We start from the raw sequence: 16,261 nt of genomic DNA on the forward strand, positions 1-16,261 counted from the left end.
GACATAAACATGGGTGATGGACAGAACCCTATTTAACACAAACCAACCATGTTGGCTCTGTGCTTATGCATCGGCAGAAACATAGAGAACGAGACCCAAGAAGCAAGAAAGATACCAGAACTCCCTGATGACTTTCAATCCTAGGTCTAAATAAATAAGTTGAACTGCACAAAGTCAGAGATGATCTAACTACTTTAATATGCCAGGATATCAGCATGCAACATCTGTTTTCAATACAAGAATGTATAAACAAGAACCTATTAACATTGACATCAATAATAAAATATGACCCAAATTTTCAAACTTGACCATGGAGGCCTGCATTGACCAAGATACTTTTACATAAGCAATGAACTCTTGTCCTAGTTAGACATTCATTCACTGGCATGCTATTCTAACCTTGCAAATTTTCAGTTGAAGCTCTTTTTACCATAAGGACACATTGTTTTCTCCCTATCCAAGTACTTATCCAGGGTGGATCCTTATAGACAACCTTGTAACCTGCTCTAGCATACAGAGTTCTCGCTCCAACATCATCTACATAAGCTCGTAGGACTAGATAATCAAAACCCCAGAGAAATGCCAGAAAATCGCACGCTTTGAGCAAAACTGTTGCTACCTTTCTCCTCCTGCGTTACACAAAAGTTAAATGTTTCCCCACAAGACCATCACAAAGCAAATACTGAATGAGAATGCTATGGTGACAAATTACAATTACCTGTAGTTCGCACTGACAGCTATCCCACTCACATACAGATATTCCTCTGCTCCTTCTAAATGGCACAGAATATCCTTGTCTGCGAATGCTGTAGCATCCACAACGCCAACTAGTTTGTTTTCAGACATTCCATGCATCCCAGATTCCACAGTATGATAATCTGGTTCAGCAACCAAGCAAGCATACCTGGTACATTTGCAGGCCTTGTATTATCATTGAATGAAAAGGAACATCAGTTAGAAAACCAAAACCATGTTTACAGTCAAAGCTGATGAGATGAACCACTTTCTTTTGTTCCTGTCAAATGACAAACAGATAAATGGAAAAATGGAAGTCTTGATGTTAAGTAACCTCCCTCAACAAAGAGGTTGATTGAACAATAGAAAGCCACCATATTAATTTCAATTGGCATGAAGTCAGTAACCATATAAACTGGGATCAGATATTCCAGTTAGATACCAAGATATTAATCGTTAACTTGTTAAACATTTGTGTTCATATGTATCATTGATCTCTCCATCGAATTCCCACCGTTGGTTTCCAGATTTGCCTCTTTCCTTGAACTTATATATTTGAATTTTGCATGGAAGAACTTGCATCAAGATAAACAAGTGTTTTTAACATCTTTTCTGTGTATTTTTTTTCTTGAGCCTATGTGTTTCAGCAGATAAAATATTTAAAAATCACACTAAAACTAGAAGGTATGAGGAAATGTCACTAACAATGGAGAGTTATTATAAGATTATACTATTATAGGGTGATAATATCGTGTAAAAAACAACAATTCAGCGCACGCAAACCACCATAACTTTATGCAAATCAGCTGTGATAAAATAAGGGTAAGACAGATAAGCCACTAGCAACCTCAGTTTCCATGATCTTGCAACAACTCAGAAATGTAATATTCCCCTTTCAGCTGCCCCTCGCAATAATCCTTCTCAAAAATTCATTGTGGATGTTGATGAAGTTATCTCCTTTCTGAAGTACAATAATATGGAGCTCATTTCCAAACCTTATCTATGGCAAGATCATAGAAGCCTCATTGTTGAGATAAACAGAGAATACTCGTAAACTCCTATTTTCATTATGTATTTGCCTGCACTGGTTATTCTATGGTTGAATTGCCTTCAATGGCTACACTTGGACTAGTTTATTTAGCATTTATATGGCACAAAATAAAGAAAAAAAAGTCCTATAATTTAACCAATATTTCCACATTTCAAGTTTTATATTTTACCTTTTTCAGGTATTTTGAACCCAAATCTTCATAACTCCTTGCAGATGCCACAGGTCAAGTTTATGTGGTTTTGACATTGTGTTTTTGATAATTGGTTTTGAGTCTTGACTTTTGATAAATCAATTTCATAAGAAATTCGAGGTCAATGTATCAGTTAAAAATCCATTACAATAAAGCATTGAATATATTATCAACGCTTGTCTCATTTTTCTAATGGTGTCAGCTGATTTTCTTCATCGGATTTTTGAATGAAGTGCATTTCCCATTTTTCTGCCATTAAACACTTGATCTCCTAGCATTGGATTCCTAGAGAAAACCCTATTGAAAGTTTCCAATTCTGACAGTTTTCTGTGAATTGAATTCTTGTACGAAAGAACTCTCCAAAGTATCAGTGTACAGGAGTGCACTGGATTTTGGAGGTCTCTACCACTTCTAAAAACCTGTGGTCTGTCATTAAAACCTCTGATCAGTCCATTGTCATTGTTATTAGTTTTTTAATATAATTTTCTAACCACCCACTTATGTGCAACAGCAACGCCCAGGCTATGCTTCTGAAAGCTTGAATGAAACAAGACCTTTCTTGCATTTAAATGATGGAAAGGACTTTCCTTTTAACATTGTTGTTTTGTCCTACTCAGGGCCATATGTCTGGTTATTTTATCACTAAAAACCTTGGAAAAAGGTCAACATTGTTGCACCCTCTGGCCTCTTGCAGAGACTTACGAGCCCATATGGATACTTTCCAAACGCAATAGGTTACTTCCCTCAATCAACTCCATCAGCATGCCAATATTATTAGATCCTTGCAGGGATGTCCTCTGTTGAGCATAGACTTCAGAAGGATACACTTGATACTTCTAATTGAAGTGCCAACAGAATATATTGACACGTTAAATGTATTTACACTCACCATAGTGCTATAGGTTAGTCAACAAAGAATGGTTTCATAGGTTGTGCTCGTTTTCAGGATGCAATTCCCACCAGTTGATCAACAGATCAAGACAGATTGCCTTCAAAGAAGATGTTTTGCCTCTTGCAGTTCCTCAAGTTGAAAATCATGATCAACTCAGTTGTTTGCACTTAGTAGTTGCAGTCCTTTAGATCAGCAGTGATTCACTGCTTGTGATCTCAAGTTTACAGTTTCACTTAGTTGTTGATTACAAGCTTGGAAGAAAATTCTCACAACCAAGGTTGCCAGAGCATCTAGTGGAGCGGGAGCATTTTAGAGAGTGGGAGCATCAAAAGCATCAGTTTCCAAAAAACCTCATGGGTTAAGCATCCCTGGAGCACGCGCGCGCACACACACACACACACATATATAGATATGCAGAATGCCAAATTAGTTGTAGCACATATGAAAACATGCATGTTTGTACATTAATGAAGAAGAAATGTCATCCATAATACATCAATGATTAATTGTTCAAGCATCAACCATCTAGATTCTAGCAATTACAAACAAGCACACAAATTTTAAGCTGTATATTAGAAAGTAAACATTAACCTATGGAATGAAATAGGTCATCCAGCAATTTTCAATAATAACGTGACCAAATAGTTCTGCTTACAAAATAGGCCATCAGCGCACCAAAGTATGAAGACCAAAAGGTCCAAAACAATAAATTGAATTAGTTGCTAAATAGTATGAATCTATCGTCTATGACATATAAAGTAGTGAAAAAAGAGAAACAATTATTCTAACATCTATGATTCTATCTACTATTCTTCCTCTTTGAACCACTACAACTACTACGCCAGCCTCCACGTAGTGGTAGGGGAGCTTCTAGCAATTACAAACAAACATACAAATTTTAAGCTGTATAATAGAAAGTAGAACATTAACCTATGGAATGAAATAGGTCATCCAACAATTTTCAATAATAACATGACCAAATAGTTATGTTTACAAAATAGGCCATCATCACACTGAAGTATGATGACCAAAATGTCCAAAACAATAAATTGAACTAGTTGCTAAATACTATGAATCTATCATCTATGACATATAAATTAGTGAGAAAAAAGAAACAATTATTCTAATATCTATGATCCTATCTACTATCCTCCTCTTTGAACTACAACTACTACGTCACCCTCCATGTAGTGGTAGGGGAGCCAGAGTAGAACAAAACAATGTAGAAGAGGATGTTTGCAAAACTGAAGATGGAGCCCCTACTGCTAGAGCTGAAGTCCTAGACATTGGGGCCATCGAAATGGATGGGGGTGACATATCAAAGCGATCATCATCATCCATAAGAGCATTCTCCAGTTGCTCTAAAACCAATACTCCATCCTCCAAATTATCCTCCTGGATATTGTCCAAAGTCTTCAAGATTTTATCTACATTTACCTCCTCGTAGTAACGAGATAATAATCACAAGTTGTAATGAACATAAACCAAGATCTCTGACTAGTTTACATTCAGCCCATTTACCTTGACACTATGGATGAAACCATAGGTCCTCCAACAACTCTATGTAGAAGAAGTGTTCACCACCTTTGAAAGTACCCATGTTGCAAAACATTGTAGCAGCGGGGTAGCACTTCCATGCATGTTCCACTACTCTAGAGAACTTAGATTTCCTTAATCTCTAATCGCATGGTTGGGAAGTAGTGGCTCAATTGTCTTTGTATAGTGTCACACTCCTCATGTGGGACCAATTTATCTAATGCTTTCATATCACCAACTTGAACCTCTAGACCTTGCTGTGGTTCTTTCTTGGACCCACCATCAGATTTTGATGATGAAAACCATGAACATAATAATATTTAGGTGTTAGCACATATGCTAAGGCATGCAGTGGAATATTTAGCATTTCCCATCATTTTTCCACCTCTACACAAATATGATTTTACAAGTTGATATTTGTAGGCTAAACAGTGTCTTTAATCTACCCTAGCATGCTATCCATTTGGTCATACACCTCCCCAATGATTGGTTGATCTAAATCTGCGAACTTAGTCATGTAATAAATTGGCTTAGTGAATTGCAAAACATTTCGAACCTATGTGTTGGGACAGGGTCCCCTAAGGTCAATTTTGGGGCAAAAGCCCAAGTTTTTGTTATGTAAAAAGTAAAGTCTCCGCAAGTTGTCGTCATCGAGCGTGTAGATAGTAAAGTGTCATAAAGGGCTTTTACCTTCTTTTATGTAAGTTGTGTCGGCTTTAGTAGATCTACCTGTTGAGCCTCAAAACTACTCTTTCCCTAGCAACTCTTCTCATCCCTTTTCTTTTTTTTCCATGAATAAAATACATTCTTATCATCAATGACCAGTGTATATTGCCTTACGGATGACATTTAGTGATTTACATGTTATACTTTTATGTTTTGTTGTTTGAATAAATTTTTATCTTTTAGCTACGGAACGCAGCCTATTCTGCAGCTAATTGGCTATTCCACAATTACCTTCATGCTTCAACAGGTTACAGGTGTCAAACGAGGAAACCGACCACATGGGCATCTCTGGAATGGTCACGACATGGATCCTATCCTAGTCAACCAGCCCAAATCGACAAAGAAACCAGCTCAAGACCACAGTCAAAGGTGGAGTCAAATGAAGAAACCCAGGAGCAATAGGACTCTGTGTCCATTCTTCGTGGCTATTTAATAAATCCGATAGCTTCTGTTGTAGCATTTACTTGAACCAGCCACCGGTGATAACTGTTTCACGCAACTACCTTGCTGACTTAAAGTCACTTGTAGCTGATCAATCCATTCATGCAGAACTGTTGTAATACGTGGACCACCTGTAGCTAAATTCTCTCAAAGGACAGTTAGGATTTTTCTTTAAATATCAGTTGTAAAGGACATGGAAGGAGTTCGAATTTCCTCATGTATTAAGCACAGACTTACCGCTTTGTAATTTTAAAACTTATTTCCCTGTTTTTAATATGAAGACCGTGTGTTTTATGGATATCTGAAAGAGTTTCTTGGAGATTGATTAAGCACGCATAACCTGATCAGTTGCAGAGGGCCCTTGCGCTGAATGAGGTTTTATTTCATTTTGTTTTGTCTTTTCTAGTTAAACTGTAAATTCATCACAGTGTTCATAATCATTTTGGTACTAACCTTGTTTATAATGCAACTTTTATCATTTTCTCACTAATGCAGAATAGCTTCTTTTAGTGCAAAATAGTTTCTTCTTGCTTAATTTCTTTATAATTTTTATCAACAGTTAGAAGTTAAAATTCAGTAGTATAATTTAGTTTATTTCATTTACTGCTTTACTAGTCTTTCAATTTTCAAATAGACTGATCAGTGCCATTACTGTTCTTGTCATTTTATTGCTAGTTTATTGACTCATGGTGTTAATGAATGTTTCTGAAGAGCCCTTCTAGTTGATATCTCATCTTAAACTAAGTGGTTGAATACTTCATTCATGCAATGAGTCTTTTCTGCATTCCTGCATTTATTTTCTCTTAGAATAATGAAGTACAGAAATCCTCAAATGTCATCACAAGGAGATTTTCTCCCAAAATTGAGAGGCAGGGTAATTAAGTATTTCATTTAGCTTTGTTTCTATGATAGATTAGACACTAGTTGCAATTTCACTTTTAGTTTTTAAGATCATGATTTGGGAATAATGATAAAACAGGAATAGAAACTCTGTTTTCATTTCTTGCTTAAACTTTGCTCTCAAGTCTTCCTTAAGCTCTTTTGTTTCTCATTTTTAGATTTTTAGCAGTCCTTACAGAAGTTAGATTTAATATTTTGATAGTTACATTGTGCATCATTAGGGATTAAAGGACCCAAAAACCCCCAAAACAACATAAAACATAAAAACAACGAAGTAAGAAGGGTCATCTAGCACAAACAGTGCACTACACTTCATCAGTTTACGATACCTGGATTGATAATTTATGTAGAGCAATTTAGGACACTAAATTGACCAAACATTTTGGCGCCGTTGTCGGGGAAGTGTAACTAGGTAGCCTTATCTCTTACATTCAACAAAAAAAAAACAATGACATGCATAGAGAAAGAGACTCTAGGGGTAGATTTATAGCTAGGGGCAGAAGTTCAATTCCTACAACACCATCCACTCCACCGAGAGCAAGAAAAGGCACACCTCAATCCCAAACGCATACTCCCAGCCATAGGACTCCTGAAATTCCAAGGGCAGAAATCCAAACAGAAGAATCTCCTACTTCTTCTACCGAGACTATTCTAGGGGAGAAAAATTTCGAATCTCCAACAGCAGGGATAGTTTTTCTTACCTCCACAGGAGAGCCCATTATAGTTGAAGAATTAGGAGTACCTGGTGGAGAAGAAGTAGAACCTCTCTCCCATAGTCCATTAATAGAAGAACCAGAGGAGGAGGGAATAACCTTACAAGTTGAACCCTATACTGACTCTGAAGAAACTATAATGGCAGAAGAGGAACAAGATGGAGAATTCTCACTGTTTGGAGGAGGGGGTAGAGGGAGAGGTAGAGGAAATAATGGAGGAGGTAGAGGTAATAATGGAGGAGGTAGAGGAAATAGGGAAATAGATAACTCTTTCGGATTCCCTATAGTGGATGAGGAAACACATGCCACAATGAAAAATATTTCACCTTCTGTCCTCCCAAACTTCTATGGGTTGAGAAGTGAGGACCCTGAAACATTTTTGTTTGAGTTTGAAGTCTTGTGCAGAACTTATGACTATTTAGAAGACTCTCAAAAACTTAAATTGTTTCCTTCAACACTAAAAGGAGCTGCTTTGAAATGGTTCATGGGGTTAGTCACTCAATCCATTAGAACATGGAATGACATGAAAAAGACATTTTTGGATAGGTACTTGGATTATTGCATGCCTACCAATCATAAAGATGAGGTGTTCAAAATGATGCAAAGAGAGGATGAAAACTTAGAAGATTTGATTGAGAGATTCAACTATAATTTGAAAAGAGCAAAGATGAACAATTTAGATGAAGAAACTTTGAAAGCTCTTTTATTAAAAGCCATTAGAGATGAGTGGATAGATATCCTTAACATGATGGGGAAGGGAGATATCTCTCAACTTCCATTGAGTGATATAGGAGAACTATGTGTTCATCTCTCAAGAGGGAAATCTAAAACAGGGAAAGGGCCGAGAGATCCTTCTCTTGTTAGAGCAAACAAATCTGCAACTGGATCTGTAAGTAGGGCAGAAATTGGCAATATGCTTGATGAGTTTAAAATTGACATTCTAGGGAGCCTTAGTGAGCAACTAGACACCCTTAAAATTCAAAACAAGCAGAAAACAGAGGCTGATGCTTTAGCCATTTTTTGTCCAAAATGCAGAAAAAAAACATGCTCTAAGGGAATGTCCTTTAGATGCAAAAATTGTAGAAACTTGTATGATTTGTTCGGAAAGCCATGAGACCAAGGGTTGTCCTTCAATCCTAGGTCTTAAGGCTGTCTTTCAAGAGGAAACAATGCCAAATTCTGCAAAATCTATTTGTTTTGTTACAAGAAGACCTTGGTTGGGGACACAAAATCAGGGATTTAACAATCAAATGTATCTTCAACCCCCACCAAACTGGTATTCTTGGCAGCAACCTTGGCCTCAACCTCAACCTCAACTTCAATCTCAACAGTGGCCACAAGGAATACAAAATCCTTATGGGAGATTTGCTCAATATTATCAATATCCTCCATTCTATCAGAATTTTCCTCCCCCACATAATCAGCAGCCACAACTTCAAAATCAGAACCCTCAACTTTCATTGCCATTTCCACAACAACCTCCACAACAAAACCAAAATCCCCAACTCTTACTACCATTTCAGCAGAAACCAAATCAGCCACTTGCCCAACCATTACCAAACCCCAACAATAAAAACCCTCATAATGCTTACATTGTAGGACAACAATTTCCAACTTAAATGATTACTCCTCTAGATCTTAATGATGTGCAACTAAGATCTGGAAGGATATTAGAAAAGGAAAGACCTTTTGTAGTTATTCAAGAACAAGATATTTCTGAGGAGGATTCTCTAAAAGTCAATAAAAGTTTTGAGAGAACATCTCTCCAAAACCAAAACATTGAAAAAGGAAAACGAAAAGGACCAGTGAACACAACTCCTATCATTGAGCAACCAGCATCTACTTCTACACCTCCTTTTCCTGAAAGACTACAAATTGATAGAGGGGTAGAAAAACAGATCTTGTTGCCCAACTATGATTTTCTAGATGAATTGAAGAATGTCTGTATCAAAATACCTTTGCTACAAGCCATTAGAGAAATTCCTATTCTAGCTAAAACAGTGAAAGAGTTTAGCATAAAAAGGCCAGGAAGAAAAGCAAAAGAAACAAAAAGAATTCATTTGGTAGGAAAAATAGCAGACATAATGATGGAAAAAATTGCCTTACAAAAATATGTGGATCCAGGAAGTCCAATTGTCAAGACACATATAAATGGAATTGAAATTCCAAATACATTGATTGACTTAGGGGTAGTAATAAACAATATGAGTAGACAAAATATGGAGCAGCATAAACTTCCTAATCTTCTTTACACACCTACCTTATTGCAACTTGCAGATAGATTAGTAATCAAACCAGATGGTGTATTAGAAGATATTTCAGTATCCTTAGATTCTTGGGAATATCCTGTTGATTTCATGATCTTAACTCCCAAGAATAATCTAGGAGAACACCCACTCATATTAAGAAGACATTGGTTGGCCACAACTGATGCTTTTATTAGCTGTAGATCTGGTGACATGTATATTTCTTATGGTAATTCAACAAAGAAATTTACTCTGTATCCTCCAGCTAAAGCAATCACAGAAATAGATGACAAGGAATGGATTGATGATGAAGATAATATTCAGCGTCTTTTTAATATTTCAGAAATTAGTGAAGATAGTCAAATTTTGAATACATTGGAAAATTTTGAAACATCTTCAGAATATGATCATGCACAATTTCAAGAAAAATCTAATGTTGAATACTTGTCATCTAGGCAGAAGTCTCTCTATTCTATGGAAGAGTATGGTAGCTCTACAATTGAAGTTTTTCCAGGTAGGACATTGGACATAAACAAAAACTTGGAAAAACTACAACAAGAAGAGCTAACCAAAACATTGTAAAAACATTCTACTGCATTTGCATGGGAATACACCGACATGAAAAGCATTGATCCTAAGACTTGTATCCATCATATCTATATTGAGGAAAACAGTAGACCTATCAGACAACCTCAGAGAAGGATGAATCCAAATCTTAGGGAGATTGTAAAAGAAGAGCTCCAAAAATTGTCGAATGTAAACTTCATTTACCCAATTTCAAATAGCCAATGGGTTTTTCCTTTGGTAATTGTGCCTAAAAAGAATGGTAAATGGAGGGTGTGCATTGATTACTGAGAATTGAATAAAGCAACCCTTAAAGATCATTTTCCTTTGCCCTTTATAGATCAAGTATTAGATACATTAGCAGGTAAGAAGTATTTCTCATTCTTGGATGGTTTTAGTGGTTATAATCAAATTCAGGTAGCACCTAAGGATCAAGATAAAACCACATTTACTTGTCCATGGGGAACTTTTTCCTACCGAGTACTTCCTTTTGGATTATGTAATGCACCTGCAACATTCCAAAGAGCAGTATTAGGAATTTTTTCTGATCTGATACATGATTGTGTAGAGGTATATATGGATGATTTTACAGTCTATGGAAACACATTTGAGGAAGCTTTGGAAAATTTGGAAAAAGTTCTTAAAAGATGTAAAGAAACAAACCATTCACTAAGCCATGAAAAATGTTTTATGATGTTTACAGAAGGTATTGTTTTAGGACATCACATTTCAGGAGATGGGATTAAAGTTGACAAATCTAAAGTCGAAGTCATCTCTAAGTTCTCAATTCCAAATTTCCAAAAATATGTTAGAAGTTTTCTAGGATTTACAGGATACTATAAAAGATTTATATCTCCACTCTTCAAATTGCTTACAAAAGATTGTGAATTCAGTTGGAATCCTGATTGCCAATTAGCATTTCAAACCTTGAAAGCAAAAATTTCTGAAGCACCTATTTTAAGAGGTCCAAATTGGACACTCCCTTTCCATATTTCCACAAATGCTTCAGATACAGCTCTGGGAGTTGTATTGGGACAAAAAGATTTGATTCCTTATGCCATTTACTATACAAGTAAGAATTTGACTCCCACTGAGTTGAATTATACTATGACAGAAAAGGAATTTTTCGCTGTTGTTCATGCAATTAACAAATTCAGACACTATATAACAGGCTATGAAACCTTTGTTCATACAGATCACTCTGCAATTAGATATTTGATGAATAAACCTATTACTAATAGCAGAGTTACAAGATGGCTTTTACTTTTGCAAGAATTCAACATTACTGTGCTAGATAGACCTGGAAAACAAAACACATTCGCTGATTTCTTGTCCAGGATTCAGAATATCAAAGAAGATTCTCCAGTTGAAGATAATTTTTCTGATGAATATCTTTTTGCAGTAACTACTCAAACTCCTTTGTTTGCAGATGTTGCTAATTACTTGGTCACAGGAAAGTTACCTTCACATTTGTTTCCTACAGAGAAAAGAAAAATTATTTAGGAAAGTGAGAGATATTCATGGATCACTAACGAATTGTATAAAACAGGGAGAGATCTTATGATCAAAAGGTGTGTCAGAGAAGATGAAATGCCTGAGATTCTCAAAGCATGTCATGATGAGCCGTGTGGTGAACACTTGGCTGACAAGAGGATAGCCTATAAAATCCTTTCTTTAGGATATTATTGGCCATCCATCTTCAAAGATGCTAAAGAATATGTTAGAAGATGTGACAGCTGCCAAAGGGTAGGGAAACCTGCTCCCTCAAATGAAATGCCATTACAAACTCAGGTACTTATCGAACCTTTTGAAAAGTGGGCTTTAGACTTTATTGAACCAATTAATCCTCTATCTACGCAGAAAAAATATATATTGGTATGCACTGATTATGTCACCAAATGGGTAGAAGCCAAAGCATTACCTTTTGCTAATGAAAAATTTGTAGTTAATTTTCTTTTTGAGGACATCTTTACTCGTTTTGGTGTTCCAAGAGAAATTGTGACAGATCAGGGATCTCAATTCACATCCAACATGGTGGAAAGGCTTGTGGAGGAATACAAGATCAAGCATAGGAAATCTACTCCCTATCATCCACAAGAAAATGGTCAAGTGGAGTCTACAAATAAAGTGATTGAAGGAATCATCACCAAGACTGTGCATCTACATAGAAGAGATTGGGCAGAAAGGCTTCTTGAAGCCTTATGGGCCTATAGAACTACATGGAGGAACACAACAGGACATACACCCTATGAACTTGTTTATGGGAAACAAGTCTTGTTCCCTATAGAGTTCCAAATCAGAACTTTCAAGATGGCAGTCCAATTGGGGTTGGATTTATCAGAAGCACAAAAGCATAGACTGGAGCAATTAAATGAACTTGATGAAATCAGGCAAGAGGCAGTTCAAAGGACTGGTATAGTCCAACAATAGAGGGCTAAATGGCATGACAAATATATCAAGGACAAGAGGTTTCAAGAGGGAGATTGGGCGTTGTTATTTGATTCAAAGTTTAAAGATTTTCAAGGAAAGTTTCAAACTCATTGGCTTGGGCCATATGAGATTGAAAAAGTCTTTAGTAATGGAGCAATGAGGATCAGAACAATAGATGAAAGTCAAACTCCTCTTCTTGTGAATGGTCATAGATTAAAAATATATCAAAAACCAATTTCAAAGGAGGAGTTCATCAAGATCTTCCAGAACAATTCTGAAATGAAGTTAGTGAAGAAGAATCCTTCTTCTTCACCAACTTAGTCTTTATTTTTCCTATCTAAAATATATATATAAAAATAAATAAATAAATTTGTATAAGATTGAAAACCAATCATTGATTGGCATGCTTATACAAAAAATACAGGGTGAAAATCAGAGGTTTCTGACACCCTATATTTTCCATTTCCTTTCTATAATAAGTGGTGACAAAAAGCCACAGTCACTCTGTATTCTGCAAAATTCATTATCTCATCTCACTTCACTCTGTCTTATTTTTACAGTTTCACTTCATTCCATTGCCATGTTTCACCAATAAATTTTCTTTTTCCAGTATTTCTTCCATCTCCATTTTCATTTATTATCTTGTCTTACATCTCATTTTATTTTCACTAACACAGCCATTTCCATTTCATTCATTCATAAGCCATATTTTACTTTCTGTTTCACGTTTTGTAGCTAATTTTGTTCTGCAGCTACAATTTGCTTATCAGTTCAGGCATAAGTGTACAGTTCATAATAAAACCATGTATGCAGGGGATTGAAGAAAAATCAAATTTTTGAAGAAATCAAGCTCAAGGTACCTGTGGATCAACATCAAAATATTAGCAAGTGGAAGGTAAAGGTTCCAAAGGTAAATGCAAAAATTTATTTCAAAAAGCAATTTGAAAACATAAGTTTGTATAGTATGTATGATCACATGTCTCCTTAACCAATCATCATTTGATTTGACCGCCACGATGTCTCCGCCATATCTTCCGTCTTTAATGACAAACAGTCTCAATGATTTTTCATAACAAATATCCGCTTCAAACTCCATAGCTTGTACTCAAACGGTCCTCCATAACTACACCTGTTAACGGTCAAGACAATGATGTGACCTACCTATCTACGACTCTCTAAACCCTTACTGTCTATTTATTGCATGCAAACTCTTAATTTTTCTCTCATATTCATGCAGTCATTCCATACACACAGTATTCCTATTTTCGTATACACAGTCTTCCTATTTCCATATACACAGTCTTCCTATCTTCGTATACACAGTCTTCTTATTTCCATATACGTAGTCATTTCATTTCTTAGACAGTGAGAGTAATTTTGAAGGGTAACCAAAAACAGAGGATATGGGGCTTATTGTCAGAACAGAGCCCGTAGGAGTAAAATATATGGAGGGCTATCCACAGCTTAAAGGGATGCTAGAGAAGGTCGGATGGTTATGTTTTATTGAAAAATTTGACGGCTACCACAAGGAAATTACTAAATCTTTTGCAAGATCATTTGATGGCACAGAAGTGGAGATAGGGGATATCAAGTTTGCAGTCACAGAATCCTTCATAGCAGAAGCAACAGAGCTCCCAAGACTAGGAGAAAGATGGTTTAAAAACAAGGAATTTCATGATGAATCTTGGAAGGTGATCCTTAAAAACCCAGGTATGGATGTTACAGTATTTAGAAAGGGGATTCCTATTTCAGCTCTCAAGAATAAATGGAGTAACATGTTGTTAATATTGCAAAAATTCATTACATGTGAAGGAAGATTTGGGTCTATGTATGTTTACCATATACGCCTGTTAATGAATTTTTTAGAGAATGGAACCATCAATCTTCCCTTTTTCCTTCTGAACAGTCTGAGAAGGATGGCAACAAATGTTCAAAAGAAAATTGAATCAATAGAAACAACTCTGTATCATCATGGATTAGTGAAGATTCTAGTTGAATTCCATTTAAGAAGTATAGGGGATACATGGGAAGATTTCTTGGTAAGAAATTTCTTCCAGGATGCTCCAGATTCATCTGAGGGAAGTCATGTTAAGAGAAGTAGAAGGAGAAAGACCAGCATTCATATTCAAAGCTCCTCACAAAAAGATGATGCAGAGATAGCTCCTAAACCAGAGGTTAGGAAGCAAACCAAACAAAAGAGAAAAATGAAAGAGAGGGCTGAAGAAATCAATGAGGACATTCCTGAACCTTCATCACCTCAAGAAGATGAACAGCTACTCTCTGATACACTGATCAAGATCAAGGAACAAATCAAGAAAAATAAGGAGAAAGGAAAGAAGAAGAAGGACACAAAGGAAGAAACCATAAGCTTTCAAAACTTGAGGAGGAGCTCTAGACTCCGAGGTAAGGTGAAGAGGGTGACATCAAAAGAAGCCCAGTTCATAAACTTAGAAGAAGAAACCCCAGCTCAATCTCCTGATAGTATTCCATTTGAACACAGTCCACAGAACTCTCCCCCACAGAATTTTGAAGGCAGCCCAAGTAGAGCTTCTCCTGGCATAGATCCAATACAACAACAAATCTATGACTACATAGAGTCATTAGAGAAAAAGAATACCTCGATAGATCTAGGAACTTCAGCTAATCTAGAGCAGCCTGTCACCCCACAAGAAACTTTAACTAGCTCTCTCAAACAAGAAATCTTTGAGCTAGAAATTCTGAACAGGCACATCCAAAAAGAAAATGAAACCTTGAGGGAACAAAACAAGCTGGATAGAGCTATTCATGACAACACAATGCTACACTTGGGATTATGGTACAAGAAAAACAGGAAGCTAAAAAGGAAAAATAAGAAGCTGAGTAGAGCACTTATTAACCTCAAATACAGACTTCTTATGAGGAAGCCAAGGATGGTAGTCAATGCAAAGAGAAGTAAGAAGAGGAAGTTGGATGTGCTGGCAGAAGTGTCAGAACAAATGCAATAGGAGGGAGAAGTTCACATTTTTTATTGCATGGGGACATGCAACAGTTTTGCAGTGGGGGTATGTTGAGCCTCAAAACTACTCTTTCCCTAGCAACTCTTCTCATCCCTTTTCTTTGTTTTTCCATGAAGAAAATGCATTCTCATCATCAATGACCAGTATATATTGCCTTAAGGATGACATTTAGTGATTTACATGTTATACTTTTATGTTTTGTTGTTTGAATAAATTTTTGTCTTTTAGCTACAGAACGCAACCTATTCTGCAACTAATCGGCTGTTCCGCAACTACCTTCATGCTTCAACAGGTTACAGGTGTCAAACGAGGAAACCAGCCACATGGGCATCTCTGGAATGGTCACGACATGGATCCTATCCTAGTCAACCAGCCCAAATCAACAAAGAAACCAACTCAAGACCACAGTCAAAGGTGGAGTCAAATGAAGAAACCCGGGAGCAATAGGACTCTGTGTCCAATAAGACTCTGTGTCCATTCTTCGTGGCTATTTAATAAATCCAACAACTTCTGTTGCAGGATTTACTTGAACCAGCCACCGGTGATAATTGTTTCACGCAACTACCTTGCTGACTTAAAGTCACCTGTCACTAATCAATCCATTCACGCAAAACTGTTGTAATACATGGACCACCTGTAGCTATATTCTCTCAAAGGACAGTTAGGATTTTTCTTTAAATATCAATTGCAAAGGATGCAGAAGGAGTTTGAATTTCCTCATGTATTATGCACAGACTTACCGCTTTGTAATTTTTGAAAACTTATTTCCCTGTTTTTAATATGAAGACCGTGTGTTTTATGGATATCTAAAAGAGTTTCTTGGAGATTGATTAAGCACGCA

General features: G+C 36.4%; 1 protein-coding gene across 1 annotated transcript in view; it reads right to left on the reverse strand.

The window, feature by feature from the left end:
• Positions 1 to 244: 244 nt before the first annotated feature.
• LOC149180941 (Acyl-CoA N-acyltransferases (NAT) superfamily protein) overlaps positions 245 to 16,261 on the reverse strand; it is a 120,288-nt gene continuing 104,271 nt past the window's right edge. Inside the window, exons 3-4 of the mRNA XM_089416392.1 lie at positions 719 to 904; positions 245 to 629 (exon numbers count right to left, since the gene is read on the reverse strand). Of these exons, the coding sequence (XP_089272518.1) occupies positions 395 to 629; positions 719 to 904 (421 nt within the window). The 3' untranslated portion in view covers positions 245 to 394. The remainder of the gene's footprint in view (positions 630 to 718; positions 905 to 16,261) is intronic.

Source organism: Pinus tabuliformis, chromosome 3_2 (assembly GCF_031772625.1).
Source record: "Pinus tabuliformis cultivar Carrire ecotype Pingquan chromosome 3_2, CPIR1, whole genome shotgun sequence".
Lineage (NCBI taxonomy): Eukaryota > Viridiplantae > Streptophyta > Pinopsida > Pinales > Pinaceae > Pinus > Pinus tabuliformis.